The sequence below is a fragment of the Xiphophorus couchianus genome, chromosome 6, assembly GCF_001444195.1.
Source record: "Xiphophorus couchianus chromosome 6, X_couchianus-1.0, whole genome shotgun sequence".
NCBI classification, from domain to species: Eukaryota; Metazoa; Chordata; class Actinopteri; order Cyprinodontiformes; family Poeciliidae; genus Xiphophorus; species Xiphophorus couchianus.
In genome coordinates, this window is record NC_040233.1 from 17,604,650 (window position 1) to 17,621,954 (window position 17,305).

At 36.2% G+C, this 17,305-nt stretch overlaps 1 protein-coding gene across 5 annotated transcripts in view; it reads left to right on the forward strand.

Annotated features, from left to right (window-relative positions):
* Window positions 1–17,305, forward strand: part of asic1c (acid-sensing (proton-gated) ion channel 1c) — a 102,330-nt gene that overhangs the window by 75,523 nt on the left and 9,502 nt on the right. For 3 of the 5 annotated variants that reach the window (XM_028020477.1, XM_028020474.1, XM_028020476.1), the window contains exons 2-9: window positions 4,523–4,673; window positions 5,754–5,881; window positions 9,947–10,097; window positions 10,194–10,250; window positions 10,718–10,871; window positions 11,077–11,168; window positions 11,517–11,596; window positions 14,373–14,444. In XM_028020477.1, the coding sequence (XP_027876278.1) occupies window positions 4,523–4,673; window positions 5,754–5,881; window positions 9,947–10,097; window positions 10,194–10,250; window positions 10,718–10,871; window positions 11,077–11,168; window positions 11,517–11,596; window positions 14,373–14,444 (885 nt within the window). Of the gene's footprint in view, window positions 1–4,522; window positions 4,674–5,753; window positions 5,882–8,065; window positions 8,194–9,946; window positions 10,098–10,193; window positions 10,251–10,717; window positions 10,872–11,076; window positions 11,169–11,516; window positions 11,597–14,372; window positions 14,445–17,305 lie in introns of all 5 variants that reach the window. The other 2 variants (XM_028020478.1, XM_028020475.1) reach the window with 1 other exon arrangement.

The following is a 17,305-nucleotide window of genomic DNA, read 5'->3' on the forward strand; positions in this document are numbered from 1 at the left end:
AACTAAAATCCTGCATAAGTTCCTCCAGGGCTTCATCAGCAGCTTGACTTGTGACTACAGATTTTAAACCTAAAATTATAGTTACCTTTATCAAGAGTGCTTAAAATGTACTTTTAAAATTCTTTGAAAATGAGAATTCCTTTAGAATTTAATAAAATTAACAAACGAGACAGCCCTGTGGTATTGAATTATTTCTGTGCAATTTAGAATATTTTAAGGCTTTTTAATTGAGTTGTTTCTTTCTTAGACCAAAAACTCAACAAATATTTTTTTACTTACACTTCATCTTAAATAAACATTATTGATGTAAATAAAATATATTAATCTTTCAGAATTATTTTGATTTTGCTTTGTTTCAGATCATCAAACAATTTTATTTCCAGATAACGACAACATCAATAAATACAAAAAGTAGTTTTCCTCTGGTAATTTCATTTATTAGGGGAAATAAAGCTTTGCAAATTAGACTTGTTAAGGTCCATTTAAATAATAAATTAACTGTGATTAGCAACCCTTTTTGGAAAACTGAGTGTAATTTCAGCAGCTCGACCCAATTACTGCAATACCTGTAGCATCAGGAAATTCACTTAAATAGAGCCTATCTGGCAAAGAAAATAGGGATGAAATATCTCTCAGTGCAACACATCATTATTTCTATGTCTTTGGTGTGCCAGAGAATCACAGTGAGAGTCATTCCACAAATCTAGAAAACCCTGAGCAGTGGGGAGCTTTCCCAGAAGAGACAGACCTTCATAAATTATTTTAAGAATTGCAAGCCTCTTTTTCTGCCATTCAGGCCATCATTAATGCTTCAACAATAAGAAAGTGACTGGGTAAAAATGACATTCATGGTAGAGAACCAGCTTTTGAAGAAAAAATTCCATCTCACATTTAACCAAAAATACTTTGAGTCCTGAGGAAGTCAACCATAGTGGTAACGTGATGGTCTGGATCTGCTTTGCTGCTTAATGATCTGGATGACTTGTAATTGATGGAAACATCACTTCAGCTCTCTACCATAAAATCCTGAAAGATGTTGTTGGGCCATTGCAACCTTAAGCTAAAAGGCAGTTGGGTAATGCAGTAGCACAACTATCTATATTAATGTTGTTGTTTTTCAGGCTTTAACTAGTCCTGCTTCCTTCTCCACTCTAGTCTTTGACAGACCCGGTACTAAGCTTGGGAGAGTTTTAAATGCAGCAACAAGTTTTACTCTTGATAGATTTGGCATATATAATTTACAAACTACTACCAATAAAGACACTTTGCTGTATTTTTCTCAGCTGCAAAATCCAAATGTAGCTGTGGATTGGTTCGAAGGAGTTGTACTGATCTGATGGATCAGGTGTTGTTTCGAAAATGCGGCTAAGAAGTGAAAACAAGTGGAAGGAATTTTACTTCATAAAAACAAGCAGAACAAATTTCAAATCTTTCACCATAGACTTCTAATTTACAGTAGATTTATTGATAATATTCCCAGCAACATTGTCTCTTTTTTATACCACTTGTAAAATAATGTTTTACAGATTGCAAGGAGACAATGATTTTAAATCATGGTGCAAAAAAGAGAGAAGAAAAACATTTTTCTTTAGTGCAGTCACATTTAATGCACACTTTATCTGCAATGAAATCCAGCATCTTTCGTTGTGAGTACAACCAATAAAACAGGACCCTCCAGAACAGATGATCAGGTCTTAGAATTAAATTTACTTCCACATATGTTTTATAAACAATGGGAAGTGAAAAATGTGGAAAGAGCAAATCAAAATCTTTTTATGTCATCAAAATTGTTAAGAGTACTGCTGTACGTACCATGAAACAAGCTCCGTCTATTTGAATTTTAATATTATTAGTGCAGTTTTGTCTGCAGCTCCAAATCAAATTCTGCTTGGGGTCTCATAAATTTTCAGATTTTTGTAGGGTCATAGTAGACTACACAGTCAAACTCTGTTTTTAGTGACTGAAACTTGATCAGTGTTCCAGTCTTAACAACCAAAACAGGTAACAGTGACAGCTTTAACCAGTTGGATATCTGAAATACAAGTATAGAAAGATCTCACTTGGCTGCAACAGCTTCACCGTTAGTTTAAAATATCACTGCAGAACTTCTGCTGTATTAAAAAAAGATCCATCTTCATAGCCAAAGACAGCCATATTTTGCATTTAAGCTGTGCTTGTGTCTGAAGCATCTCTTGTCGTAGCTGAAGTGTGACTTTCTGGCCCTCTTGTTTTATTTAAATTGCTGTGTAAAATTTTTAAAACTCACCAGTTAGATGGTTTCGAGTCACTTAGCAGACCTCATTATATGGCCTGCAGTGGGAAAAGACTTAGAGCTCTGTCGAACAGCATCTGTCTGAGCTGCACGAAAGTCTGTGTGAGTCGGTCAAGGAACACTGACTCTGATCTCTGGAGATCAACTTTGCCCAGCTGCCTGGGTTTCCGCCAGCAGACCCTTTAACACAGCCTTGCTACAGAGGATAACTGATGAAAAGTCAACAAGCGCTGGAGTTTCTGTCTTTTCTGATGTGAGGTTGATTTAGACAAGTGCTAAAGATACATGAATGGCTGAAAGCCACTGTCTGAGCTTTCTACAGTTTTCTATGGTGTTGTGAGTACTTCTAATACTCACAAGAGAATAAATGGCTCTAATCAATACACTGGAATTAATTATTTAATAGGCTGGAAACATGAGTCTTTATTGTAACTTTCTACAGCAATTGTTTCATTTCCCAACTTTTGTGTAAGACAAACAAAACATCAGCTCATTTTATTTATTACAAATAATAATCTTTCTCAACTATTTCTCACCACATGAATAAATGCACTGTGTTGCTACCATGTTGTTGGCCAGTTTTTGTGTTACTAAGTTACTGAACATATATACCTCATAAAATAATGATTATATGTATGCATTTATGATACGATTAACCCATTTCTGCAAAGGTATTTTGTGTTAAATGTTTCAGTAGATCAACTACCACATATTCACTTGTTTTTAGGCTCCAATGTTTGTTTGTTTTTTGCTTATGAGATTCAATTGCGTGTGTAGGACTACTGTAGTGACGGCTTTTTCATAGTTGCAATATGCTTATTTGCTGTGAACTCTCAACAGTTTACAACGGCAACGCAACAAACATTGCTATTTGTTGCAATGCGGTATGCTGTAAATGCTTACTATTTTGTAATATGTGTTGCCAGCCAGTTCTGCACTTTGATTCTGTCTGAAACTGATTCTAAGTGGGAGTTTGAGGAGTTTCTCGGCTTCAGTCAAATGAATTAGTTGTGGTGTATAAAACGAGACAGTGTTTCATTGTTTCAAATCATCACTCAATAGACAGATTAGTGTTAGAAGATTATAAACACATAAACCACAATTAGATAAAGACATAAAATAAATAGAATGTAAAATAGGTGTATTGATGTGATGTGCATAATCTCAGCAGCACCAATTTAACACAATTAAATTTAACAATGAAAGTGGCGTTGTTGTCAGCATGTTCAGCTTTGGGTTTTATGTACCCAGAGAGGATTTATGGAGTGACAATGTTGAGATCTCTGTTCCTGCAGCAGCTCTGAAACAAACCTCAGACTGGGGGTAAGGACGCTGCAAGGATCTTCTCAACTCCTCTCACTGTCCTATGATAGGACACTCTTGTTGGCCTATTGCAGATGGAGTACCATTCTGAAGTGCAGAATGCTCTGAGGATGGTCATAGGAACAGTGTGGTTTGTTGCTCGGACAGTGCAATCTCTGCTGGGCCAGTTTCAAGTTCCCAGAGATCAATACTCCAAAGAATGTTATCTCTCTGTACTGAACAATTGCTGATGTTAATATTGTGACCTTTGGAAGTTGATAATCATTGCTTTTTTATTTGGCAACTTCTCCCTGTACACTGAATCATCATTTCTTTAAGTTAGCTCTACTACTTCTGAATGATTTGATTATGTAACCTTTTGGCATATCAATAGTATCATGCTAATTATTTCTAAAGATAAGTTGTTTTTGAAGTTTTTCTAAAACAACATAATCAACCACAAACTCTGAGGAAAAAGCTCTTTGAATGTGGAAGATTTTTGGTGTAAAAAAATACCTGCAGTGACTCTATATTAAATATTAAGAGCTGCTGTATTATTCTGGCATTGCTTCAATCCTAGTTAGAGGTTTCATCTGTGATCAGATAGATTTTTCTATCTTGAGTTTCTAATTCAAGGATGTTTAAACACTATATTTACAATAAATCACTCAGGGCACCACTTTTCTTTGGAGTGAAATTGGGTAAAAAATAGATGGCTGTTGCTGCTACCGAGGTACATTCGTTAATTTCCTAAACCAGTGCCTGTTCAAAGCCAATGCTTCTTTCTCTGGTAATCAGAAAACCTCTGCAATGATTACCTCTTCTGCACAATTACACACTGACATGTAATACATCTTGTACTGTTGCACAGCTTGCAGTGGTGCTGAGGGGAGGTTGTTACTCATACTCATTCTCTTTTTGGGGCTTTTTTTTGTTCTCCGTTTACAGATTTACACACGCTACGGGAAATGCTACACCTTCAACTCAGGGTTAGATGGCAACCCTCTGCTGACCACATTGAAAGGAGGCACAGGGAATGGCCTGGAAATCATGCTGGATATCCAGCAGGATGAATACTTGCCTGTTTGGGGAGAGACAGGTCAGTGCAACTTTAAACACTGTTCTTACTTATGCTAACAGGTGAACATATTTATGGAAACCTCTCCTTATAAGGATCTACTGTTCCTTGTAAAAATATTCCCGCCCTTTGATTTCTTTCACATATTATCGTGTTACAATCACAACCTTCTGTGTATTTAATTGGGATCTTATGTAATTGAAGCAGAAGGAAAATTGTATTTTTCAATATTTTTTTAACAAAGCAACAACTGTGTGGCTTGCATTTGTGATCACCACCCTTTACTTAAACATCACTAAACAAAACCTACTGAGAACAGACCCATAGAGAGCAATGCTTAAGAAAAAAAACCTGCCTGAAGCTGCTGAAGACATAAGACTTGGGGTCAAAGTTCAGCTTCCAGTGGGACAGCAAACCTAAAAAGCTTCAATGGAATGGTTTAATTCAAGCATATTCATGTGTTAGAATGGCCCTGCCAATGCTCAGAATTAAATCCAATTAAAAATAAGTGGCAAGACTTCAAAAAAGCTGTTTGTAGACGCTCTTCATCTAATCTGACTGAGTTTACATAATCAGATTGCCCATTAAATGACACAGCAATGGGCAAAAATCCCCATCCATAGCTGTGAAACACTGATAGAAGCATGCACTGAAAGAGTTCAGGAGGTCTAAATACAAACCCACTGCAAAATATGTTAAAACAGTTTTTTTTTTTTTGGTTGGTCTGTTACTTAAAAATGACTCAAGTGATATTAGTATTTTTAGACGCACTATAGAAAAGATAAAGCAATTCCATCTGTAGTATTGTTTTGTTTTCTTCTGTTTTATTGTTTCCATTTTTTCCTCCAGGTGCACCACTGTGAGTAGATTCAATTAAGTGTGCTCTAATAAATCTCTATTACAATATGCAGGGACATTACTGATTGTAAATCTATTTAAAATTAACTAACACACCAACAGTTTCATTGGTTTTGCTTCACCCAGCAATAAAACACAAATATTGCAAAAACTGTTAATCACGGAAAAAAAAAAAAACACCCACAGAGCGGCTTCCCTTTGATGGCCGTAAATGTTATATTTTTTGCCGTGCTGTATCCACAGATGAGACATCGTATGAAGCAGGCATCAAGGTTCAGATCCACAGCCAGGATGAGCCACCCTTCATTGACCAGCTGGGATTCGGTGTAGCCCCTGGTTTTCAAACTTTTGTGTCATGTCAGCAGCAACTGGTACCTAACGATCAGCCTCCAACCTCTTTTTTTCCCCGCTCTGCCTCATTGAGTGTTTGTCCCCAAATTTTTGCCAGCTAGTGTCCATTATTGCTGTGTGACAGTGCATGGAGCAAAATCAGATCGTTGATCTACCCTCTCTGCGAAAAGTGGAGTTAGTGTGGTTTTCACTAAATGAAACTTGGGGAATTAAAGCAGCCAAGAATTATTGACAGAGCAGGGCCAAGTAATGATTAGATGGAAGCATATGAGTGTAATACGGAGCCAAAACCACTTAGGACTGCAAAGCATGCAAGAATATATGGCTGCTCAGACTGAGTCCTCTATTTTTAGCCAAGGAGGAAAAATATGAATGTGTCTTTTTGATCACTGCAAAACCTGTCAGGATTTACAAAGTGATGCGCAGCATGTTTTATATGAAAGTGCTTTTATTTGCAGGTTTCAAAAAGAAAAAAATGTCTTGGATCATCTTACAGTATCTCCAGCTAAAAATAACAAAAATCTGAAAACACTTGGATAACGTCTTGAGGAAAAGGTGTAAAAAAGAAACCTGGCAGACTTCTTGTTATGATGTCTAGTTTTTCACTTGCAGTGGCTCTAAAGGCATATTTTTTTATGAGAGCAATGACCTACAGCTATTTTGCACAGACTTTGATTTAAGGACACAATTTTATGATGAAAAGAAACGCCTGTGGCAGGGTTTGTTGACTGCAGAAAATTTGCACGACAGCCCCGGCCCCACCGCCGTCAGTGAAGGATGAAAAGTAATAACTATATTGGAGCCTGAATTGATCGAAAGGGCCGTCATGGATAGTCATAACAGTGAGAACACATGGATTTCCAATCCAAATCTAGTGAAACTCTACAGCATTTATATGATGTTGCCTGTAGTACAGATTCCCCATGTGTTTTTTTTTTCTCTTTTCTAGGAAAACACACAAGACAAACAATGATCATCGTGTTTTCAGACAGACGCAGGGACAGAAAAGGCAAAAAGCTTATGTTAAAAATACAGTGGTGCTACAAAGAGCTTTAAATTTTGCAATGATTATAATAATTACGCTTTATGATCAACTGTATTTTTGCATTGTGCTGCTGGCTCATTAAAATTTCTGGCACATAATCAGTTTTAGTGAAGTAAGGGATACTTGAGCTGTTAATCAAATTAATTTCCTTAGCAATTAATGAAGCCAGATTTGAATGATTTTGCTCCGAAAGTTAATCAGCTTGGCTGCTTCATCAGCATGAACCAAATGTTAATGTAAAATCTGTCTTGTTTGAGCAGAATAGCATGGGATGATTGAGGCATATTTTTGGCACTTGGACACCACAAAAAGATTATGCATTAAATTGTTTTGGAGAACTTGCTGTGAAAAACGGGACTCTCTTATTTTCTTCTTTTAAATGTCATCAGTGCTCAACGTTTACCATCATTCAACTGTCATCAACAAGCGAATCATATATTAATCACCATCGCAGGGTTTCATCCTGAAAGCGAAAGAGCATAGATTAGTCATTAATAATCATGACACAAGCAGCCATAGCAGCGATGCGTTTATGAGTTGAAAGATGGGTGCATTAATTAGGTTATCATTAAAGTCTGACAAACATTTATATCAGTAATTGTCCTATGCTATGAGTACAGTATGCCACCAGTGTTATAGTCTTAAAATAAACAAGACGCGATTTCCATATTTTCATTTGTGATTCCTTTTTCAGAGGAATTGAATTTTAAAACCCGATCCTGAAACAGGACTGAGTTGAATTTAATTGTTCATTTCATCACACCAATCAGAATTTTGGGCTAACCCTGCCAACGTGTTGCATGACATGTAGAAGTTGAAACCTCTAAAGGATATCATCAAACCACTTTGCTATACTCTATGCTGCATAGTTTTGCCCTCTCTCACTTTCTAACAACCTGAATAGATCTCAAAGATTTAGATAATAGCTCATTACATGTCTCTTCCTCCTCTGGTTTCCATTTAAACACCTCTAGTGAAAATATTACTTTATTTGAACTTTATCTGAATCCTACAATGCAGCAGAGTTTTTGCTTGGGACGTTCACTTTTACAAGGTATTTGCCTGATGCGACTGATCCCTTTCTGCCCTTTACCTCAGTGTTGCTTGCCTTTTAATTTTGATAATGATGTGGGCTGTGTTCCCTCACCCCTCACCCTAGATGAGACGTCCTATGAGGCCGGAATAAAGGTACAGCTTCATTCTCAGTCAGAGCCTCCTTTCCTCCATGAGCTGGGCTTTGGGGTCGCCCCCGGCTTCCAAACATTCGTTTCCACTCAAGAGCAGAGGGTAGTGTATGTGTGACTAGGCTTGCTGCATGCTGTAAAATACCATGTTGTTCAGTTCCTCCACACCTGTTAAGTTCCACTCTTTTATCCGCTGTTTTACCCTCCCTACAAGGAATGGATTCATGTGCCTCCCGCCTGTTCACTCTTCTGTGTGGCTGAAGCAACTACTTGTAACAGTTTCTGCTGTGTATCCTCGTCATCTTTGTCTTCTCTGTTCAGGAGTTAATGTGTGTCAGTTCTTTAAGTTACATATCCAAGTCTGTATTCTAATTAAAATTTTGTTTGTAGTTCAGTTGTACCCCTTCCTTTTCATGTATAGCTTTGTCAACATGAGGTCTTTATTTTTGCTCGCATATCTCAATAGAGCATATTATAGAAACTCTGCCTTGTAGCATCTGAAAGGACCAGACTGTGTGATTCATTAGGTTTTATCCCCTGTGAGGATTCTGCCTTCTGGTCTAGTCTAGTACATTGCTCACCGGGGGGGTTCTCTCTGGTGCATGTCCACATCTGAAAGACTGCGGGTTAGAAAGGGTGTTCAATAAAAGCTTAATTATGTTTGCTAGTTTAGCTCCACTCAATCAGTGAATTGCACTTCATCTCCGTCACTACCTATTGACTAAATGACCCTTTGATTGTTGGAGTTGGCCTGGTTAGAGCTTCTAGACTTTCACTTGACCCTAATGTGACAATAGCACACAATTCCTCTGAGACGTTTGCCAGGAAAAAAGCTTTTGGCACTGATTGCCAGTCAGTCCCATGTTGCAATTAAAAGCTACTGCAAATACAAAGTCCTAAAGCAAACTGGATTATATATATATATGCATAAACTTGTTTGTATTTTTTTTCTTTTTGTATTGCTTTGTTATGAAATTGGTATTAGCTCCAATAAAAAAAGAAGACTGAAAATCTTGGTGGTAATTAGATGTCAGTTTTTTTCAGTACAATAGAAGTAGAAGATCTGAATGGACTCCAGACACACGGAAGCAAACATAAATAAAGCAAATCACTGCAACTGTAAGCCTGAATAATACATATGAACAAAATTACTATTGTTCTGTTATAGTTTTCTTTAGTTTCATAAATGTACAGAGTCTAGCAAACGTATAAACATTCCTCAACCCTTTTCACATTTTGTCCCACAATAGCATCAAAAACTCAATACCTGAATGTGATTTTATAGTGCATCCAGAAAGTTTTCCCAGCACTTCAATTTTCCACATTTTGATATTATGCATCCTTACTCCAAATTCTATTAAAACTACTCTCTCCTCAAAAGACACATACTATTCCATTATCACTTTGAAAAAAAAATGTTTTGAGTTTTTAGCAATTAAAAAAAAAAAAAAACAACACTAAGTTACTGTCAGGGAAACAAAATCTGTCCATAGTTTGTGGTGTCCTGTCAAAACTATCCAAGTTTCAATTTCTAAGAATGTCTCTAATCCCATGGTTCTCTGTTTCCTCCCAGAAACCAAACCTGCATCAGTAATGTTCTGCATGATGTCTGCTTGCTGCGACACATGAACAATAATACTGTTCTGATTGCAAATGTTTTGCCTCCTGTGTCTCAGAGCACATTTTTATTTAAAGACATCTGTTTTTTCAGTGTACGTATGTGTGTTGGGTTTTGTGAGCTCGTCCTCTTTTGTACTTATTCGGCTGTGCACTGGGCTTTTGTTTCTTTTTTGTTGTTTGGTGTAATCCTGTGAGCCGACGTACTGAGGGAAAACATGTGCTGTTTGCTCTTTCAGCTTCAGTACCTCCCACAACCTTGGGGAGATTGCAAGTCCACACCGATAGACTCAGAATTCTTCTCCACGTATAGCATCACCGCATGCCGCATTGACTGTGAAACCCGGTACCTGCTGGAGAACTGCAACTGCAGAATGGTTCACATGCCCGGTATGAATTCAGATTTAGCCTGGCTTGTGAAAATAATTCTTCCCCCAGTGGTGCTTAAATAAGTAATGAGCTTCACGTTTACATTATTCCAAATAGGTACTTCAACAGTTTGCACACCTGAGCAATATAAAGACTGTGCTGACCCAGCTTTAGGTAAGCCCGCACATTTTACTGTGTTCAGCATGAGTATTTTTTTTTTACATTAACGTGTGAAACCCAGAGCTCAGGAGGTTTGCCATGAGCATATTCCAGGCTTAAGATAGTACTTATGTTGCTTCAGAAATTACTTTCCTCTCAGATAGTGCTGAAGCAAAATAATAAAATTATTGTTTAAAAATTCCATTATGAAGATTTGCGATGTGACTGTGCTTCGCTGAGCTCAAATAAATCGCACCAGTTTTATTCCCTCCCCCCTTCTCTTCTCTCCAGTAATATGGCTTCAGTCATTATTTGCTTTCATAGAAAGTGAACGATGGCAGCGAGTATATTTCTGTTACATGCCGTGGTATTTTTAGCACAAACTAAGAGCTACTGTGTGCAGGTTTGTTTGATTTTTTTTTTTTTTTTGCTTTGTTTTCAAATAGATCGCAATATTTGTAAATGACTTTGATCATCCACAGACTTTTTGGTAGAGAAAGACAACGATTACTGTGTCTGTCAGACCCCCTGCAACATGACTCGCTATGGCAAGGAGCTGTCCATGGTAAAGATCCCCAGTAAGGCATCTGCTAAATATCTGGCTAAGAAATTCAACAAAACTGAGCAATATATTGGGTAAGTATTATGTAGTATCAGTGAAGTATGTAGTCAGCTATTTTTCTTTCCTGATGCATTTTGAGCCAAGTCTCCATCGTTCACCTTCAATGTAACAATAATGAAAGAATCTTACTCAGGTAAATGTGAGATATAAACTGATGTAATGTTATATATCACAGGATATAATATGTGCTGGGTATGCTCTTGTCTGTCCTCTCTACAGAGAAAATATATTGGTGTTGGACATCTTCTTTGAAGCTCTAAACTATGAGAAAATTGAGCAGAAGAAGGCCTATGAAATTGCAGGGCTTCTTGGTAAGACTCTCACAGTTGACTATTCTCTCAGAGAAAAAAAGCATGACTTTGGTATCAGCACTCAGCGGATCCCTGGCGCAAAGTTCACATTGTGCATCGGAGCCTGGTGCTTTGAGGGTTACTCTTTGAACTCGCAGATAGGCTGAACACATTTTCATAATCTGATGCTCTTCCAAGGACAGCAGGGCTGGTTCTGATGAGAAACTGGGCCTCCGTGGACACTTTTGACAACTCTGTTCAGATTGCACAGAGATACAGAGAATTAGATGTGACAGCATTGGGAATGGCTTCATGCACCATTGTTCAATTAGTGTACCTGCCTATATCTGTTAATCTCTTCCTCTGTAGGTGACATTGGAGGTCAGATGGGGCTTTTCATTGGAGCCAGTGTTCTAACAATACTGGAAATATTCGACTACCTATACGAGGTAAAAACTTGGCCTTTTTACTTATTCACATGTATTTTGGAACTATTATCATAACAAAGGTTCAGTGTGATATTATTTTTGTTTTATTTTATGTAGACTTGATATTACCTAGAGAATCCCTTTGAAATGTACAATCTACAAGGTAGTCTCACCAAGATTGGCTGCGCTACAAAGTTTCATGCAGAAAAAATAAATATGCAACACACGTTTTAATATTTAAATATCTATGACTCCTTAACAGTTCATTAATCTGCAAATACTTACACCCAATTGGCTGTCCCTCAGAATCCTTACAGGGCAGGAAAAAAGAAGGGAGCTCACCAAAAAATAGCTTTGTGAATGAAAATGCACCAGTAATTAAAATGTCCCACCTCATTTCTTGTTACAACTAAAAGCTTAAATAGCTTTTATAGGATGTTGTGTGACATATCAACAGAAAGTTTCTATATCTGTATTTACTTTTTACATAGAAGCAGAAGCTTTTGCCCATTCTTCTTAACAAAAACTCATCAATATCAGTCACATTATATGGGGATCATCTGTTAAAATACATTTTTAAATCTTATGACAAGTTCTCAATTGACTGTATGTCTATACTTTGAATGGGTCAATCTAAGACATGTTCTAAACCATTCCATTGTATCTCTAGATGATGCTATAATGTCACTCTCCTTTTGCCCCATTAAAGTATTTTCTATTAAAGAGGTTCCCTTATTGTCCTGTATTTAGTTCCATACATCTACCCCTTAAATCTCAATAGATTATATGTCCCTCATGAAGAAACTCATCATCCTTGCATAATGCTGCCAACACCACCCTTTAGGATTGTGTGTTCAGGGTGATGAGCTCTGCAGTTTTCCATCTCTTATAATGCTCACCTGACCACATCATCATCTTCTGTATTTTTGATTCTCTGTAACAGAAATTGTACATGCTACTTCTCACAACTTTCTAAAAAATAATTTTCTTCTTACCACTCTTCCATTAAGGCCAAATCTGTTCAGAGTGTGACTTAGAGTTTTCAACAGTTTCTCCCACTGGAACTGTCGATCTATCCCTTCTGAGATAATTGAAATGTTCTCTATGATATGTTCAAAGCTTAGGCTGATTTTTTATAACCTAAACCTTCTTTTAGCTTCTCATATAGCTTTATTATTTTTATTCAGACTTTTCATTGATGATTTCAAGCAAACCTCTAAAACCTTCACAGAACATCTGGATTGATACTGACCATACATTATGAAGTATATTTATTAATAAGGGGACATTTGACTGGACTGCATTAGATTATTTTTGGTGGTTTCAGGGAACATAAATGCATACTTTATAAGTGTTCAGATTTTGATTTGTTAAACATTTAAAGAGTGGGAATACTTTTTTGATGCACCGAATGCTTTTTATTTATTTCTGATGCTAAGTCATCTGCTGAATATGTCGCTGCCTTCTAGAACCATATTGTGAAACCTTCAGTTTTTCATTTTATAGACCTTGTAGTTGTTATCTAAGGCCATCTTTATGCTTGAAAAAGTGGGAACTGAAGGAAAACATGCAACTGCTGTTTGCACATGTGACAGCAGGAAATTGTCCACATGAGAAGTGGAGAAGAAATATAACAGCATAGAATAGAATAGGTTTGTGTTAACAATTTAGAACATGATACAAAAGAGCCACTGTGAAGTTTGGTGCTTATGGTTTGCAAAACTGTGAGGATGGAGTATAAGACTATCAGTTTGATATACAGTAAATATTAAATATTTCAAGGTGAATTTAAGCCAAAGCCATTTCTCAAGTGATTGCTACATAGGTGAAAACAGACCAGGATCCTCATATTTTTCCCAAATCATCACTGTATAAAGCTTCAAACGTGCATTTATGGAACTTATTTCGTAATGCATTATAAAGTTCATTATAAAGCAAAATCCCAGACTTCAGTCTACATTGCATCATTTTTTTCTTTGATTTGAACTAGCACAAAGTTTTGTAAAATAAACTTTTTACCCACAAGCTATATGAACAAAATGAATGCATGATTAAATAAAATGAGGATACTGTGGCAGCAAAAAGATTTTTTTCTTTTGTGATTACAGTTGAGCTTTTTATATGCTTAGATTAAAACTGCAATGTCTTAATTGCTTCTTGCTCCTTATTGCCTCTTAAGGCTATATCTCAAGTGTCACAAATATGCTGAACTTTTAATGCAAATGTGGAAACTTCATGAGGCAGTCCAATGAAGAAATAACCAATGTAATAACTGAACTGACTGGCAAAAATGAGAAGGAAGACATGAAAGATCCAATAACAGATGCAGCTAAAAACACAGACTGCAAAAAAACTACAACCAAGGATTCTGTTATTATTTTAATAGAATAAGACATTTTAAAAATATCAACTGAACATAAACCAGGCGTTTTATAGATAGACTTCAAGGAACCTCCTTGGCCAACTTCAAAACCTATATGGACAAAATCAAACCAGTTTTATAATATGAATTCAACTGACAAATGAATCACATTTGCGCCCAAGAAACACATGGTTTCAACAATATTTTTTTTTTAGAATATAATGAGATCCAGTTGCTTTAAGCCTTGCTGCAAAAAAGCAACCTGAAATGTAAACACAACTTGCTAAATGTGACATTTCTTCAGCAGCAGCTGTATTTTCTGGGAACTGCAGTGTTCATCTTTTTCAATCTTCGTGGGATTGCAGAAATAATCTTTTCACAGATATTGAATGTCATTAAGTCTTGTGAATAATGTTTTATTGTGCCTTCTTTTAGGTGTTTAAGGATAAGGTTCTGGGTTACTTTGTGCGCAAGAAACGGCCGCAGCGTTGTCAGAGCGACAATCTGGTAATTACTTTTTCTTGTTCTCTCTGAATGCAGGTGTCTGAATGAAATAAAGGTCACATATCACTGAATGAGCTAAAGAACAACAAAATGTCTACTCACATTTAAAACACTAAAAAAGTGTCACACAGTCAGAAAAGACTAAACCTCATCAAATGACATCATGAACATCTGGGAGAAATAGTATGTTTTTCTATTTTTATTTTTATTTTTATTTTTTTTAGAAAACATACTAACCCACTCAAATTCACATAGCTGCATCTATATTAATTTTAATAATATAGTTTTGTTTTTTGTTTTTTTGTGTGTGGAAAGAAGCTAAAAAGCTTTGTTGCTGGCAAATGTTTGAAAAAAGTATCTTTCTTGGTGAAAAAAATGTTTGCAGGAAATAACAGTCAACCCTCAAAAGACAACAAAAATATATACAAATATTAGTATTTTTCCACAAAAGACAATCATTTGAATTGTAAAATGTGAGAATTCAGTCAAATGGAAGCCTTTTAATCAGCAAAAAAATCCTCCTCTCATATTTCAGTGACTTCTTAAATCAGCAAACCAATAATGATAAAAGTAATAGTAATAATTCTGTAATCTCACTCACTCAGTTCATGTTACAGAGATGGTGTATGTTTTATAATTTAATCATTACAATTCAGACTTGTTTTTCAGCAACTATGCATCTAAGAGTTACCTATGAATTATTTCTTCAGACGTTAAAAAGTAATACGCATGCAAATATCTTACCAGCAGTGGACAACTCTCATAACTCACAAAGAATGCATGGCATTACTGTAGATATTCTTTCCCACAAAAACCAGTTATTCTTTGCAGTGGTTACGGAGTCATGGAAGAGTACGCTACCAGTGATCTGTGTGAAGTAAAAGATGAGAACAGAACATGTAAAGCAAAATTTTCTGATGTGATATAAGTGGTTTAAAAAACACAAATTTTAAAGATGTTCAAGAAAAAGCTAATTTACTGATTGTAATTTTGACCAGAAATGCCTTATATGTTGTCTTAGCATGAGTTTTGTACAGAAAGATAAATAGTGACCTACTGCCTCAGTATTGGTATTCCTGCTTGGATCCTGTTAGTTTTAGCCTAACTAATCTGGCACTGTACTAAATTAAGGTACCAAAAGAGGTATAAACTATTGTTAAGGTAGTTACTGCTTAAACCTCTCAGCATAACCTCACTTCAAAAGTCATGGATTATCCCTTTAATAATTTCTAAAAGTGCAATTCAATGGCTCTACCAGCAATCACTTAAGCAATTTTCATTGCATATGGCCTCTTATTATCACAGAGAGTTTATGGTTCTTGTCACAATTAGTTTCACACCAATTCCTTTGGCACTAGTAATTTTTTTATGTCCGTATTCCTGTGTTGATAAATATGCAATTTAAGTTTATTTAGAGGTGAAAAACATTCTTGCTTCCCTGTAATATGGCAGGAACATTAGAACAGATTCACATCCAAGAAGGCAGAGAGGAAGCTATTAAAATAGATTTGAAGATTTTATTGACCTTTTATGTTAGTGTTGTTTTCAGAGTCAATGAAGCCAACTATCTCATTTGAGCAATGGGGAAGATTTTTTTTAAATCACAGAATTTTGTGGAGGCCAAATGTACCATGCAGTATCCAGGGGAACCTCCACCAACCTCATGATTGATAGCAGAAAAACATCATCTAGATATACAGTATATATATACAGTATATATTCAACAAATATTTCGAGCATTTCAGAAAAAGCTCAGCCTTATCGAAGCTAAAAATGTTATTGTATTTCAGTGTCATTGTAATTAAGGTAATTTCATTAAACTTTATTTACAAGTGACAATTTTTTGTCCCTGAGTTTATTCCGCTGCCCATTAGGCAAACAGTTTTCAGAACACTGAAAATGCAATGCGTGTCACATTTAGGAACCAAGAAACACGGCACGGAAAATAAGTTGTGTCCAACCTTTTTTCATTTTCTGCATGAGGAATTTTAGCTTGTGCATGCTTGGTTGGCTAGGGTTCAGAACTGAAGTGTGTGAGAAGTGTGTATAAAAAATGTTTATTGTGTTTCGACAGAGTGAAGATGGTGTTTATATAATGGGCATGAGCCAGTACACTAAAGAAGAAATTTGTTTAAGTTTGAATTTATTGGATTTCTCCTGTGGGGGAGGGAGCATTTGCTTACTGCCCTCTAATTGCTTTTTAAACTGTTTATCTTTTGTGTTTAGCTACCTTGAAAAAGTATTCAGACCCTTTATGCTTTGCACATTTTGTCATGTTACAACCACAAATTACAATGCATTTTATGAGAAGTACATGTGACAGATTAACACATAGTAGTAAGTAACTGATAAACAGAAGGAAATGACATAAGGATGTTTTCATTTCTTTTACAAATAAAAAGTTGAAAAGGGTGGCATGCATTTTGTGTTTAGTCCCCTGAGTTAATAATTTGCACAACCACCATTCCCTGTAGGTACCACCTTCAGACTTTGGGGGTTTGTCTCTAACAGCTTTACACATATAGAGACTGAATTTCCCCATCCCAATCATGTATGCTGAAATTTGTGATTGTGACATGAGAAATTTTGAGAAAGGCCAAAGGTGTTTAATATTTTGCAAGGCATGTATGTCATGTGGTCACCTTGCAAGAAATCGCTATCATATTTTTTTCTGTCCAACACTGTGGCATGCAAAAATTGGGCCAAGGAGTGTCCAAACATTTGCACTGTCTGTTTTTACAATTCCATTGTCATATCACCATTTACACTACCTAAGCAGAAAGTATTTTATCTCCAATTGGATTTTGTTTTGCCATCTCATAAATGAATGAGGGAAAATGTTGCAGGAGATTGATAAGCAGATT